Genomic DNA, 16437 nt, shown 5'->3' on the forward strand with positions numbered 1-16437 from the left:
CGTTAAAGTCCCGGCCCTAATATATATATATACACATATATATATATACATATACATATATATACACATATATACACACATATATATATATACATATACATATATATACATATATATACATACACACACACATATATATATACATATATACACACACACACACACACACACACACACACACACACACACACACACACACACACACACACACACACACACACACACACACACACACACACACACACACACACACACACACACACACACACACACACACACACACACACACACACACACACACACACACACACACACACACACACACACACACACACACACACACACACACACACACACACACACACACACACAATTTACAGTTACTAAATCAGCCTACTATCACCTAAAGAATATATCTAGGATTAAAAGACTAATGTCACAGCAGGATTTGGAAGAACTTGTCCATGCTTTTATCTTCAGTAGACTGGACTACTGCAATGGTGTCTTCACAGGTCTCACTAAAACATCTATTAGGAAGCTGCAGCTGATTCAGAACGCCGCTGCTCGAGTCCTCACTGACACTAAGAAAGTGGATCACATCACTCCTGTTCTGAAGTCTTTACACTGGCTTCCTGTGTGTCAAAGAATAGATTTCAAAATACTGCTGCTGGTTTATAAAGCACTGAATGGTTTAGGCCCAAAATACATTTCTGACCTCCTGCTAAACTATGAACCATCCAGATCTCTCAGGTCTTCAGGGACTGGTCAGCTTTCTGTCCCCAGAGTCAGAACTAAACATGGAGAAGCAGCGTTCAGTTATTATGCTCCAAATATCTGGAACAAACTCCCAAAAACCTGCAGGTCCGCTGCAACTCTGACTACTTTTAAATCCAGGCTGAAGACTTTTCTCTTTGTCGCTGCTTTTAATTGAACTATTCATATCTTAGACTGCACTGTAACTTTTATCCATGTAACTTTTCTTTTGATGTTAAATTGAACTATTCATATTTGAGACTGCACTGTAACTTTTATCCATGTATTTTTCCTTTTAATGCTTATTTTATTAGCTTTTCTTTTTTAATGCTTAATGTCTTTCATTTTTTATCAAACGGTAAATGGTGAATTAATATAACATTTAGAATCATTGAGAAAGGGTTATATCCACAGGGACTAGCTCACATTTAACTTAAAATAACATTTCTCTGCTTTGGACTGATGAGTATATGATTCTTGCATGTTAAATGACTAACACAAACCTTACATGTATGCATGTGCATGTCAGGAAGGCTCCCAAATAATTCTGAGTGGCCTATCCTATTTTTGTAATTGAATGATAATGTGCTAATCCATTACTTTGAGTTGTCTGCACTCAGGAAAACATCTCTATCAAGTGTTAACCCAATAACTAGGACAGCTCTGAAGGCCAAGGGTCAGAGAGAGAGGGTCACACCCTCTGGCTGCAGAGAGCACCCCCAACCACGGGCAAGGAGGCATGAGGTCTTTCGAGATGAGAGGATTCTAATCTTCAACTTTCTGATAACCAAAACTGCTATTTTATTTTACTCCATATTAAATATAAATCTGCATAACAGACATTTTACAAACAAAAAGTGTTATTGAAATCTAAATGCATTTATTGCATGTGGAGTTGAGGTGCAGAAATGTAGCTTTTGATGCGCTTCATTTTGTAAAACCAAATCAATATTTAAAAAAACACTATTGAAATCAAATGAAATAAGAACATTTATTAAAAATGAAAGAATGAAGGTATAACTAGGAGGTTAAACTGAACATCTCCTTATAAGCTGGGAACTTACGTTAAGGTCAACTCTTTTAAAATGACCATAATTATATTTTCAAAAATAAAGTTAGCAAGAATCAGTGACTTGTCAGAATTAGATGACATTATCAAAGTAATCAGGCATTAGCTTTAAATATGATCACATACACAACAGCCTATTGTTACACACCGATATCTGTTTGACATTTCGAAGAATTTCGAGAATTCAAAGTATCAGCTAGTACCCACACGCATTAAACTGTCCAGTGAGGCGAGGGGGAGAACAGAGGCAAATGAGTAGCGTCCTGTAGACGGAGGTGAGTGCACCCGGTCTGGAGGAGCTGTCACCCTGACTGATGAGGCTGTGTGGAGCTGAAGGTCAGCCCCTGAATGCCTGATGGAATAACAACCAAGACAGGAAGTGTACACGTCCGTCCAGCTCTCTCTCTCTCTCTCTCTCTCTCTCTCTCTCTCTCTCTCTCTCTCTCTCTCTCTCTCTCTCTCTCTCTCTCTCTCTCTCTCTCTCTCTCTCTCTCTCTCTCTCTCTCTCTCTCTCTCTCTCTCTCGCTCTCTCTCTCGCTCTCGCTCTCGCTCTCTCTCTCGCTCTCTCGCTCTCTCCAAGTTTGCTGCTGATGAATGAGAGTCGAGGAGACAGTGGCCATTTTGACTGCTAGGCCAGGTCTCATCTTTGTTTGGGACTGCAGGGGAGTGTGCTGAAGCGGATTGTTATGGATACTTCTACCCTGGTGTCACCCTTCTGGAACTTTCACCTGCTGAATGTACGGTCAAAGTTCAACTCGTGAGTAGTCAAATAAAAGTGCACTAAATACACAGTAGTAAGATCACCTTTGTAGATATTTGGGGGGGGTGGAAATGTGAACTATGTACATAACAACATGTTGAACCAGTTTAAAGGCCTTGCAGGAATTTGGAAAATATCTTTACTAAGAGGGTGAGATAACCATTACAGCCTTCCCCACACACCCTTACAGGAGAGCAAGACAAACCATTCCTATACATTTAACTTTTTACAGAAAGGGGCACTTTGATGGCAGGTTCAGGGAGAATAGGCAGGTACACTATGTCCCGCACAGAGCTACACACCCTTGGAAGGGATTGTGTAGCAGCCGGGGCAAAAGAAAGTCCTCCACAGTGGGACTTATCTGGGGAAGTAAAGAGCAGCTCTGCAAATATCAATAGCTCTGCTTCAGTCAAGGGAACATGCTGAATCGACACTTTTCTGTCTCCAGGAGAACATAGTTCAATATTAAACTGCTTACTGTTGATGCAAAATGGTAATGCTATGCGGTGTTAAACCCTAAATGCCAGAATATGTGGGCACAGATTTTAATTACCAAAGAAATATTTTCTCTCAAACTACTTAGCTGCCAGTTAACAAAAGGAGCATAACGTGATCTGAGCCGTCCTTTCATTACTGTTGTCTTTTCATACCGATTGGTGTAATTACTAAGCCTTTTAGTGCTGTTCTCCTCACTACTTTGAGGCAGAACCGATCATTTTAAACCCACAGACTTATGTGTAATTCCGTTAATACCTTCCATAACTGTGTTTTGGCAGAAAAGGCACTGATGTAATAGCTCAGCACACAGGGTCAGAAGTCACTCATGAATGCGACAATACTCTGGTGAACCCCAACACTTAGGCCTAAACCCAGCAATGGAGCGCCATAATGCTGTGACAGCAAACATGGTTAAACAGAGAAAAGAGCAGTGTGTGTATGTGGTAAAGAGCAGGTGGATGATATATATAATCACAGGCAATTTATTTGATCCCTGTCTGACATTGCTGTTGCAGAAACTCCCAATTACTGTGATTCTTTGATATGGAAATGCAGCTGTCTTCTTTTATCAGAGAGACTGACATATGAACTAATACTGCCTATTAGGAATTCATGTTGACAAATCTTTTAAGTAAAGTAAAAAATGTGACTTTCTTTGCCAAGAAACACAACAATACATCACATTTACCAGCTTGTTTAAGAGGCTGTCTGCAGTATATTCTCCTCGGTTTCTATCAACAGAAAATTCTGCTTTCGGGACTTGTTTATGTGCAGCTCATAAAACGCACTAACACATTATTCAAGCCTGTCCTGTGAGTCAACTAGGGAGAAAACATCAGGCTCTTTATCAAAAGTCAAGATTCTTAATTGAGTACACAAAGTGAGGGAATTATATGTTCTTTATTACTAATGTTTGTTTTATATAAATGCATTGCAATAAATTAATAATATACTTGTTTACCCATCCACCAGAAGAGGCTTCGTTAGAACACTGTGTAGTACAAGTGTTATGCATCATTTCGCAAGTGATTTTCAATGTAATATATACTCATTCTTCTCAGTAAATCGAGAACCTTGCATAAGAGCATGAGAAAGTGAGACAGGGTGATGAGTGCATATATAGAGTGTTAAACCAACATTAGATATTACAACACCCAAAGATCAAAAAATAACCAGATAGGGGTTTCTCAATGCAACTTGGTCACGAAATATGTGTTAATTAATGTTTAAGAACTACTAATGATGGTACAGCACTAAAAAACAAGTGACAACTTTACCACTGTGTGTGCAAGTTGTCGCATTGAGTTGAGTGCTTTACAATTTTGTAAAAAAAGTGCTGCAGTTGGCATATATTAAACTCTTCGTTTAACAAGGCGATCAAGCCTTCAATACGTCCTCTGCTGTGTCAGGCATGTTTCCACACTCTGAGCTTGATTTAAAGAATCTCAGCACATCCATTTGGAGCTCACCCCTAAAGTGATGATTGTGCCTTCAAACGGTGTGTCCTGGTCCGGAGCAGCAGCTGATTTAACAGGTTTTGCTTTTAACTACAATTGATCCAGTTTCAGGTGGGGTCTACAACAAACAAACATCAACAAACATAACCCAATCAAATGCAACAAAGCTATACAATATAACACATGTAATTAAATAACAATTATTTGTATCAGTCATTTCCCCATTTCTGTCATTTCTCAAGTTTCAGCTTCCCAGTTATGAGGTGTTTTTTCTGCTTTACTTTGTCTTACGTTATAGTGAGTTAAATATATTTCGGTATGACATAAAGCAACTCTCCTCAAGCATAAAGAAACTGACATGTGCGTTTTATTTGACTATTTTCTGTTATTTTCTACACATAAAGATTAATCAGTTGATTTAAAAAAGAAGGAAAGTAATTATCAGTAGCAGCCCTAAAATGCTATTAACTTTTTTTTTTTTACTTTTTTTATCATAAAGTATATTGGTTTGTATTTCTTATTTTTTGTGTTTTATTATTATTATTCATTCATTCAGTCATTTTTGTCATTATGCATTCATTATTCATGCTTTTATTGTTGCTATTGGACTATGACTGATTAGACGGTTCTACAATGAATTTGGACTATAAACCCATAAGAAAATCACTTCAACAAAACATACCAATAATGACAATGTCATCTGAAGGCAACAGTAAATCAATCCGTGTCAATCAGTGTGCATTGTCATACTGTAACATTGTTATCCCCGACTAACTAAAGTATCATCAACAACAACAAAGGGATATGTGCTGGTTAATAACATCAGGGACACAGGCTAACGTTAGCAGATGTGTGGCAGTTTATGAAGTGATCAGGCTAACCAGCCACACTGATCGGCTAGCTATCTTCAGAGCTATGCATAAAAAATGACTTGACAGCAGAGCTGACACAGCGTGTGAATCGAAGATAACTTACCTTGGGCTTATACAGCCACTTTCGAAAGCGGTTCATCGTTCCCTCGCCACCTTCCTTTGTCACCCTCCTCTCCTCTCCTGTACCTGAGTGTCTGACACTATCGGCAGCTGGTAGCTAAGCTAGCTTCGCGCTGCTGGGTTCCAAAACGTTAAATGTAAAAAAACACAGTCACGGTAAGTTGTCCTGAATGTTACAACGCGGCTCTGAACGCGTACAAAGCAGATATTATAAAGAAACGACTTATTTCCATCTTCCCTGAATCCCGAGGTTGGCTGCCTGTCTCCCCCGCCCGGCCACTTTGCAAGTCCCGACGATACAGACCGAGCTCCGGCGGCTCTGAGCCTCTAACGTTACTGGATGACACTCACGTTGACAACATTCACCTCCCACTTTCCCAGGAACTGATGCCTTCAAGGGCCAATCCCAAACCCCGAGCTCCCATACGCTCCTGGTCCTGTACAAATACAGACCATGTAAGAATTGCAGTGGAACTTTTTTTATTTTCTAAATTCCCCCATCCAGTTTCTTTATAAAAGGAAATCTTTGACTTTTAGTAATGATTCGTTTCAGTTACCAAATAATGTTTATAAAAAACATGAAGACGGACCTCAAGCTAGCAAACTCAATTTCAATCTCTTCTTAAAATAAACTTTTATTTGATTTATTTTCCTGAGTAATGGTGTTTGTTCATTCATTTACAATGTTTATATCTTCAGTTCTAGATCTGAATTTGGCTATTGTTAATTTGGCTAATTGTTTTTGTGAATGATGTTGTAGGCTTCCTTTGTTTTTTTAAGATCCACATAAAAATGTTATTATTATTATTATTATAATAATAATTAGCATTATTATTATTATTATTATTATTAGTAGTAGTAGTAGTAGTAGTAGTAGTAGTAGTAGTAGTAGTAGTAGTAGTAGTAGTAGTAGTAGTAGTAGTAGTAGGCCTATAACTTCTTCCTCATTCAAAATCAAGATTATGTGAATCTGAATTTATAAAAACATTTCAAAAGTTTGACTACATCACAATTCTCCGTGTTTTTGTTCTGCTGATTTAAGGCCCTTATATTAAACGTGTACTTTTCATTTCAGTTTATGATTGGATTCCAAAATTGCTTTCACTCATTATTGTATGTACACAAAGAAAAAATCCCCTTTTCAGCAGATGATGGTGTTTTTGATATTTCTGAGTGGAGAGGGACATTTAATTTGTTTCTTTACTTATTATCAGATATGTGACTAAAGAGTGGCAACCCAGTGATTTTGTTTACATGCTCACGATAATCAATTTATGTTAATCAGATTACGGCAGGAAATCAGATGATCCATTGTGAGGCTAAAGAACCTCAGCTTCCATGTGATTTGTCCAGTAATCAGCTTTTCGCCAATAGCCCCTTAGAAACCCTGATGTGAAGTCACTTTTCCCAACAACAGTTATTTGTAATCATCACACACAAGTCTGCTGCCTTAATCTGATTACTTTTATCAGCAGGCAATTCCTCATTCCTTATTGTATTTGTCACTTGATGTGCTTGTTTCAACATTTCCAACAGCACTTGAAGGCGGCGCATGGCTCGCACAAACGTCACAACAAGCTACGTCATAATAATTGTTTTGGTAGCCAACAAAGGATCAGGATGTCACACTGTTAATCTGCATCCGATGGATTAAACCCATGTATATTGTAAATCTGTTGAACAAAACAGCCCACTAATAATACTTTTTAAAAAACCTCATTAATTTTCATTAACGTTGCTAATCCTTGTTTTTGTAAGGCATTACTCAGGCAGGCCTATACGTTTCTGTTTACGCTAGTGGGTTGCTAGGCAACGATTGAACATGGCAACTGTGTGCGCTGAAAGCAAGCCGTGAATTTTATCTGGTAAAACTTTCTATGAATGTATCTTATTTTATCAACACTTTAACCAGTCTCAAGTAGAACTAAGATGTTACTCTTTAAACAGCAGAGAAGCCCACGTGACCATTGAGGATATATACTGTATTTTGTGGAGCATTTATCTGAGCAAAGATCTTTTCACCACAGTTATCAATCTCCCCCGGCTTTCTGTGGATCGATACAAAATGGCATCGAGCTATGGATCGCTTGCCAAGGAGGCCATTGTGCTGCTCGATAGGTTCAGAGCTGGCAGACAGTGTTTGGATGACTTCATGGAAGAAGCTTCAAAGGATCTGCAGGTAAATTGGCCTATACTCAGATTTTCTACTACAGTAAAACATTGGAAATTGTACAAACACACATTTACACAAGTATTGAAAGTAAAGCCTTAAAGTACCAAAAGTAAAAGTACTCATGTAGAATAAGAGGTGGGAAATAACTAATTACATTTACTCAAGTACTGTACAATTTTGAGGTATCACTTGTACTTTGCTTGAGTATTTGCTAGCAACTTTATCTATAAAGTAATGCAGGTTATTAAAGTACTAGAGTAGTAGTGCAGTAAAATCAATATGTCTTTAAAATCAAATAGTTATATCACTGGTTCCCTGAGGCTGCTTGTTGTTTTTTGTTACAGAACATGGATACTGTGCATCAAAAGTTCATACTTGATGTAGTTTCTGGATGCATTGAACAAACAAAGTTACTGGACGTAGTTGTCAATGTTTTCTATGGCCAGAATGGACGATGCTTATCTAGAGGTGATCGCAGCCAGCTTGTCAGTAAGTTAATGAACCAAACAAACTCCTACATTCTTATCAAAATTGGACTTTAAATAAAACAAGATTTCCATTTACATGTTTATAATACTATTGTGTTCTTCAGTCATCTGTTACCTCGCCACCTTTTCTCTTGATGACCTTGGACTTCAGCACTTCAGTAACATTATTAAATCTCTGGACATCAAGAAGATGCACACAGTAAGAAACTCTTATCACTGTTGTTTCATAGGGAAATTACCATAATACTCTGCCCTGTGTGACAGTGTGTGTCTTGTGTTTGGCTATAGTTCCTGACTTTCTTTTTCACAAACCTCACTACGTGGATACAAGACGAGTGGAATAATATCTACGAGGCTGCCTATGTTGAGAAACTCTGGGTTGGCCCTCTGCTAAGGTGAGAAGAGAAGGAAAATATTTTTGAAGGAAATCAATGTTTTTTTTAAAGTCAAGGATCAAAGAATATGTGTCCTTTAGATGGCGCCCTGAGATGGATATTCTCCTGGACCAGCTTGCCGTCAAAATATCTCATGGGACTCAGGTCAAGAAAGCTCACATCAAAACAACTGAGCCTCAGGAGTTCTCTCTCACGAAACCTAAACCTCGACCTCTGCCTGTGCCTGAGGTCATTCCTCTGCAGGAAAAATCTAAACCAGTCAGTATCATTTACAATAATATATTTCCAAACATTGTCCCACAGTTTCTGTGCTGTCTTTTATAGACCATATAGACAATACTTTATCATTGTGTTGAGGCTCATATAATCTGTTTGTTTAGGTGCCAGATAGCACATACAAGGCTCCAAAGGAGATGCAGATGATCGAGGAGATCAAACAAAAGAACCTTCAAAAGACTGAGGTAAAATATCTGCTTTTACTATTATCACCAGATGGGAGGAAACTGTGTACAAAAAAACTTAATGTAAATCACATGCAACCGTTAAGTAAAACACAAATAACCATTACATTCCAGCACATCAAAACACTTACTAATGGATACTATTATTATCATAACTTATGGTAGCTTTGTTATATGCCTTTCTAATGACCTCTATTTCTTTTACCAAAGGAACTGCTCTATGAGGCAAATATGAAACAGTTCAGGTGTGTTAATCCCCAGAAGTCTGAACACACCAAGGTAGGGGCTATTGACTGTGCTTTAGTAATCTTTTTTTGATTAATTTAAAAGTTAATTTAAAAAGATAAAACACTGAGAAAAGTCCAAAATTCACATTTCTGACAAACCATCATTTGTATTGCAGAGAGCGATGTCTCAGATTAAGGAGGACTTGGATTCAAAACTCAAATTCAATTCATTTCATTCCTCTGAAAATCCCTCCAGCAATAAGGTGACGTATGTAATACGTGATGTAATAACTTACTTCAGTCTATCAGTCTTCAGCTTAATAGTGAAGGATATCAACTAATATAGATATCCTAATTCTGACTCTGTTAGACTAACAGCTGGCCAATCAAGCTCAACAGTGCAGCCATCCTGAGGCAGGGGGCGCTGTACGACCGTCAGGTGGAGGAGGAGCTGCAAAGGTACAGCGCCACTTTCAACTGCCACTGCTTGACCTTTGTTTGTGGCATTATGTATTCGAACCTGATCAGTATCCAACAACTGTGAACATTCATAAACACACCTCCGCCCCTCAAAGACTACAAACACTACCATTTACAAATATTTATGGCTATTTTACTTGCATCCTTTGGTTACTATAAACCTTTAAGAACACACATTACATTACATGTCACTTGTTAGACGCTTTTATCCAAAGCGATTTACATACTCAATACTGTGGGCAATCCCCCCAGGAGTAATTTGGGTGAAGTGTCTTGCCCAGGGACACAACGACATGCTGACTGCAGTGGGGCTTGAACCTGTGACCCCCTGACCCAAACACCAACGCACAACCCACTGCACCAAACACCTCTCACACAGTTACTACATTTATACAGTTTTGTACATTTAACGTTTTTAGACTGTAAGTTTAAATATGCACATTGACATTTAATTTGATCTCATTGCACTGTCATCGCTACTACCTCTGCTTTTACCACTTTTATTTATTTATTTTATATATTTTTACTGCAGTGAGAGTGGCCAAAGAAATGTTGTATACTTTGTATCATGACAACAAAGATATATTCTATTATATCCTGCATAAGACAGTACTGGAATAGAAGGCAAAACTCTTTTAACATTCAAATTATAATGTTTCTGATAACTGATCATTTTGAAAATACTTGTGCTTACATTTTCTTGAGATGTTCTATATAACGAATGTGGAAAAAATATCTTTATCCTTAATCAATCAATTTTAACTAGACTAAACAAGGTAGAATAAGCCTGGATTTTTAGCAGAAAAAGACCATATATGGCTATAAAACTGAGTTTGGAATAAGACTGGATCTGCCAGACGTTGAGTCATTTATTTGTGTTTAGAATGGAGCGTCTGGTGGAAGGGGCACGTGAGCCCTCGTCTTTCCTCCAGTGGCAGAAGGAGATGCGTGAGAGGGACCTTCAGGAAGAGCTGGCCAAGATTGAGCGCAGACACCTAGAGGGACGCATCAGTTATGAGGAGGCAGCTATGGCCCGCACACGCATAATGGAACGCAACCAGAAGGCTGCTCAGCTAAAGAAAGAAGAGGTGGGTAAAGATACATTGACAAATGACAATAACATTCATTAACATAAGATAACATAGTGCTTTAAAGTTTGTAACGAGACTGGAAACGTGTCATACAGTTATGGGTTCTCTGCAAACACCTTTTAAAGAAAGGTCTTTACAATTATGCATGGATAATGTGGCTTTTATTGTTTCTTAGAGAGCTCAGCTGATGCGGTCATATGCGGAGAAAAGGATGCAGGAGGAAAAGGAAATAAGAGACTTAGTGCAACAAGTGGCAGAAGGACACAAGAACTCAAAAGCAGCTAAAGAGAGAATACAGAAATTCAAGCAAAGTATAGGTAAGGCCTCCTTATTTCACATCACATGTGATGCAATGGCCTCTTCTCCATGGTTTCCTTTTCATTCTCATCAATGTCACTTACACTTCACAGTGAAAGAAGTCTCAGAGCAAAGACAGGAGCTCCTACGTCAAGCACTGGAGGAAGCACAAGCAGAGCTCAGTAGAAAATTTGAAATCATCCGTGAAATCCGCGCCATTCAATCGCTTCCTCACATAAGAGTGAGGAATTTTGACGACACAGAGGTGGGTGAAGGAAGGCATGGATGCCATAACATTTGAGATAGTTTCACATACTTCTTGTGAATCGATTGTGCCATGTCAGACTGCAGGACATGAGCTGCTGGGGGAGATGTCCCTGGTGGAGCTGAAGGAGCGTCTGGCCCTGCTGGGGGAGGCGCAGCAGACAGAGCAGCAGGAGAAACGGGAGCACATCCTGGAGGAGAAGCAAAACAAGAAGCAGCTGCTGCTGGAGCAGCTGGACACCATCGAGCTCCACAGGAGAGCGCTGGCACAGGCTGCTGCAATCAGGTCAGGAAAATATTTGGCTCTCATTTGATTGTGGTAGGAAAATATGAGGCTAAAGCAGACATACACAAACACTGAAATATCCCCCACACAGTCATGAGGTGTTCTGGCATGTTGCAGGAAAGAGGAGAGGAAATCCAGGCCATTTCATCGGCAGGCGATGACTCATGATGAGACAATTTTGGCGCTGCAGAAGAAACTTGAAGAGAAACAGCAAGAGCGCCAAAGACTGAAACAAACTCAAAGCAAGAAGGCCAAACCCTCTGAGCTGACAGCAGCACACACTGTTAGAAACACAGGGACACACAACAAAGTGAGTGTGAAATCCAGAACAAAGAGGAACTGACTTCTCTCAGTATGTTGTCTGTTTTTGTTAGTGTTGCTATTTCACATGGCAGCAGCAGTAAATGATATTCGTCTCTCTCTTTCTTTTACTGCCAGGAAAGCCTGACTGATACAAGCTGGGAGGAATTGGAGCTGAGCTTCGAGCGTCACATCCAGAAGGACGCTCCTTCTGTTGTTTCTCAGACAGAAACGCTCAAGACATAAATATGCATAGGCCTGTGAATGTTCTTTTTTAGACCAGAGAGATCATCAGTGTCTGCAAGAAACGTGTGGGAGGATTTTTTTGTCTATTCTTTGACACATTTCAAATTAAAATGGCTGTGGAAACGTTTGAGTGCCATTATGATTTATTTCCAGAAATGATGTTATTTGAGGTGTACAATAAATAGCACCAATGTTTCCCCGTAGTAGATTCAACCTGTATGTGGACCTTCAACTCATGACTTACAAAGAAAATGTCCCTTCCCTAAAAAGTTGTGTGTTGTTTTTGATGGGTGTCTGTTTTGGCAACAAGTTACTGTAAAATGTTTTACTCATTATTAGTCATCATCATGCCAGAATACCTCCCATTGAAAAGCAGAAATAGATCATGAATATATGAAATCAAAACTGCATATTTGTTTAAATCTTTTTTATGTATGTATCGTCTGTTTACTAATAGATAGTAATTATACAGAATATACTGTACTTTGCCACACATTTTCTTTTAATCACACAACAGGCGCCCCTGGTGGCTGCTCCGTGTAACATCAGGAGATCTGTCTGAATCCGGCCCATTTTCTACAGTTTTTCCCTGTAAAGCAAAATCACATGATGTGTATTTTGTCATATGACACTGATGAGAGGACTGATCCCACTGCGAGCGAGCGTCACTGACGTCTTCTCTAAAAACAAAGGCAGCTCGCGGGACACTTGTCAGGGATGCTGTAGCGTCCTGACATTGTTTGGAGATATACTCGATATTATCTGGAGGATGGAGGGCCGGGGACTTCTGCCTGCCATATGCGCCGCTTGTTTCATTGGTGAGCCTGACTCTTAACCGACCATAACTGCTGTAATGCTGCTACACAGTGGGCACTATATAGGTCTACTAAATAATCATTATTGAGAGTGTAAACTCACTGATCAAAATTGAAATGGAATATTATGTTTAGATAAGTAAGGTTGTTAAATACTTGTTTTAAAGCAATCAAAGCATAACATAACTATACATTGAATACAAATGTCATGCAGTCACAACAGCTAAATGTGAAAAGTGGGACACATCTTTCTAAAATAAAAGTTTATTAGCTGGAAATCCTTTCACAACCAACGTTCTCCTCATGAAGAATGACCACAGAATAATGTAGCCTACTGTGTTGGTTTGGTCCGTTAATAACTGTTATATTAAAACTAAGTATCATGTGGTATGACAATAATAGTCTGAAAGAGACTAGTTTTACAAAGATTTGAATATGATGTTGCTAAATACTTAAGAATATAACGTTCTGTTAGTATAACAAAGGATTGTGTCTAAAAGTTTGAGAGAGAAATGTTGCCAACCCAGAAAACCAGAGAAATCACATGACCCCATTTCTGAATAATTGCATTTAATGAGGAGGATGGCTCATATTGAAGAAAGCACTTAAGCACATGGCTAATGTGATTACTAACACAATATGGGCTCTGTTTTACTAAAGTCGTTATACCTGTTGCTCTCACTTTCTCCGTGGTTATAGCCAAGGAATATCAATGGTAGATTTTGTGGAGTGATTTAAGATATCACGATAACACAGCTACAGTTTAAATACCTATTTTATACCGGGAGAACCACCCTGCTGCATCTTTTTTTGTTTAGTTCCAGACACTGGATTCTTATTCAATGCTTGTCTGAGAATGAGGGAGATGATTGAATACTTAATATATACTTCTTTAAAACTAAGAGCACTACTGTAAATGGCTGAAAATGTAAATACATTCAATTTCAAATTCTCCAAGACTACCTTTTTACAGAAATGTCTACTTGACACTACAACAGCAGAAAATCTACTTTGGTATTCTGCATTTTTATTTTTCAGTGTGCTAAGATGTGAGCTGAAAAATCACAAATACAGCAAGCTACCTGTGAAATCTGGAAGGCAGAGATTGGAAAGGAGAGATCAGATTAATTACTTATAATGTGGTTGATTATGTATTTGTTAAAGGTCCCATATCATGCTTTTCCAGTTATTACCCGTCCCCTTGTGTGTTATGTAGCTTTTTCTGCATGTAAACGGACTGCAGAGTCACAAACCCTCAAAGTACACCCTGTAGCGAGTAAAACTCTAACACAGAAAATAACTGTCTATGCTGCCCCAGAACGCCTCGTTGGAGATTTCTCTTTTTCCATTTTTTTCTTCCTGAGTATAGTGACGTAACGATACCCAGGTCCAAATGGACCAATCCGTGGAGCTCCTGACACACACACAATCACTCAGCCTTATCTTTTCTCACCCGTGGCTCCGTGGATCTCCACTCACAGTTTTCCACACACTCACAGCCTGGCTGTGAGCGGTGTCTCGCTGTCTCAACGACCCCACGCCACAACCAGGGAACGACACCAGTAATACAGCTCACACTGTCTGCTCCTCGAGCCTCAAAGGGCGGAGCAGCGAGCCCCGCAACGTCCCGCCAACACGGCACCCAGACCCCACGCAGCATTCTCATCTGTTTGTCATTACTGGTGTCATTTTCTGGTTGCTAACAAATGCTATTGTAACACATCAGAGCACAGTGGGCTCATAGGGGGGGGGGGGGGGGAGCTCCAACAAGGCGTGTAGGACAGATAGTGAATATACTATACAAAGATGCTGTATAAGAAAGCCAATGTGATTTTGGAACAGTGAACAATGTAAATATATTCTAGTAGACCTCAACAATGGAATTATGATCAGTAGAAATAGCCATGACATGGGACCTTTAAGTAAATAGATGTCAATAAACCATAGGCCCAAAACGTCTCAGGTTAGCCCTGTTAATCCTTTTAAAAACTTACTTAGTTTTTGCTTCTATTGTTGTATTAAACATTCAGCAACAGATATACTCCAAAAGCCCAAGAGACATTTGCATGACCTTTGCAACATGTCAACTTCAGGTCAAATCAATAATTCAATTTGATCGTTTTTATGACCGACATAACTTTTTTTTCAAGTTTTCTGTGTGCATTTTATGGCTTTTGTGTCAGTAGAGTGATGACACAAATCATGTCGAAAAAGCGAGATTGGGTACAAGTCCTAGCTGGATTTAAACCAGGCCTGATATAGCATCATATTAGGCAACTAAAAACCAGTCATGATTGATTTTATTTATTAATACTCCTACTTCAGTCCACTACCAGAAGTCAGAATTGAAAGACAGTGTCCTTCTCCTCCAGGCATGGTGGTGAGCCAGACCACACTAGCTCCTGCAGTGATGAACACCACTTTCATGGAGAATGTGACTGATCCGACAGTAACTCCCGTGATTCTCACCACGACCCCAGGCTGCTTTGCGCTCAACACTTCTACTTGTGAGCCTTGTGCACCGGGATCGCAGTACGACAACAGTGAGTCAACGACTGTTTAATCTGACATGAAGCCACCATTTTAAGATGTAAACAGTAAAGTCGTAGTTAAGAAAATGCTTCCCTATCCCTCCCCAGACACCCTGCTGTGTGCATGCTGTGCTGACCCCGGGCTGTGTCTATTTCCTGGTGCCTGCCTGCCATGCAACAGAGGCTTCTATCAGCCGCTAGCAGGACAGCAGCAGTGTCTGCCCTGCAACCGGGGCTTCTACACAAAGTATGACACACATTCTACATTTACTTTGACTTCTAATGGATTTTATTGGCTTTACCATCTAGTTCACTGTTCAATGTCTTGTGTTTTTTGCACTACTGCACAGTTTCACTGGAAGTCCCTTGTGTAATCCCTGCCCTACTGGATCCTTCAACAATATCACTGGTGGAGACAGTTGCACAAGTTGTCCAGCAGGTGTGTTTATTTAGCTGAATACAACAAAAAAATCATCAATTGTAAATCATTAACTATTGATATGCTTTCAGACAAAACCAACAGTATGCTTGTGGTCAAAAATGAGATTTGTTTATGTTAAATGTCAAGTAAATTATAAATGAACATTAGCTTGCAACTGATTAGAGTATCTGTATCTCAAAATAGTTTGATATCTTCAAAGATTTGAGAGAAAACACAAATCACATGTGCTGAGTTCTTTTCTGCCTACTGCTTTCAGGTTTCTTTTCCTCGCAGCACAGCTCCACTTCATGTTTGCCATGTGCACAGGGAAGTTTCTGCAAGTAAGTTGTACTTAAATGTCACCGCCAGGTTTCTGTTTCTATTATGGTTTGTTTCTAGGACCCAGAAATCTTTGTGAAACTCTCCTAACTAT

The 16437-nt window shown here is 39.3% G+C and overlaps 2 protein-coding genes across 3 annotated transcripts in view; one reads left to right on the top strand and one right to left on the bottom strand.

Moving 5' to 3' along the window:
- Positions 1-5887, bottom strand: part of zfyve28 (zinc finger, FYVE domain containing 28) — a 28515-nt gene extending 22628 nt beyond the window's left edge. The window contains exon 1 of one of the 2 annotated variants that reach the window (XM_034111178.1): positions 5513-5887. In XM_034111178.1, the coding sequence (XP_033967069.1) occupies positions 5513-5548 (36 nt within the window). In that variant the 5' untranslated portion in view covers positions 5549-5887. Of the gene's footprint in view, positions 1-4549; positions 4617-5512 lie in introns of those variants that run through there. The other variant, XM_034111180.1, reaches the window with a different exon arrangement.
- On the top strand, positions 2487-15516 carry cfap99 (cilia and flagella associated protein 99). Its single transcript, XM_034111181.2, has 17 exons — positions 2487-2579; positions 7557-7708; positions 8047-8191; positions 8295-8389; positions 8479-8585; positions 8666-8843; positions 8966-9046; positions 9257-9325; positions 9450-9536; positions 9644-9732; positions 10637-10841; positions 11020-11161; positions 11255-11406; positions 11486-11691; positions 11809-12001; positions 12130-13055; positions 15425-15516. Exons 1-16 carry the CDS (start codon positions 2558-2560, stop codon positions 12235-12237), a joined length of 2031 nt encoding a protein of 676 aa, XP_033967072.1. The 5' UTR covers positions 2487-2557; the 3' UTR covers positions 12238-13055; positions 15425-15516.
- The last annotated feature ends 921 nt before the right edge of the window (positions 15517-16437 follow it).

This window comes from Pseudochaenichthys georgianus, chromosome 22 (assembly GCF_902827115.2).
Source record: "Pseudochaenichthys georgianus chromosome 22, fPseGeo1.2, whole genome shotgun sequence".
Classification (NCBI taxonomy): domain Eukaryota; kingdom Metazoa; phylum Chordata; class Actinopteri; order Perciformes; family Channichthyidae; genus Pseudochaenichthys; species Pseudochaenichthys georgianus.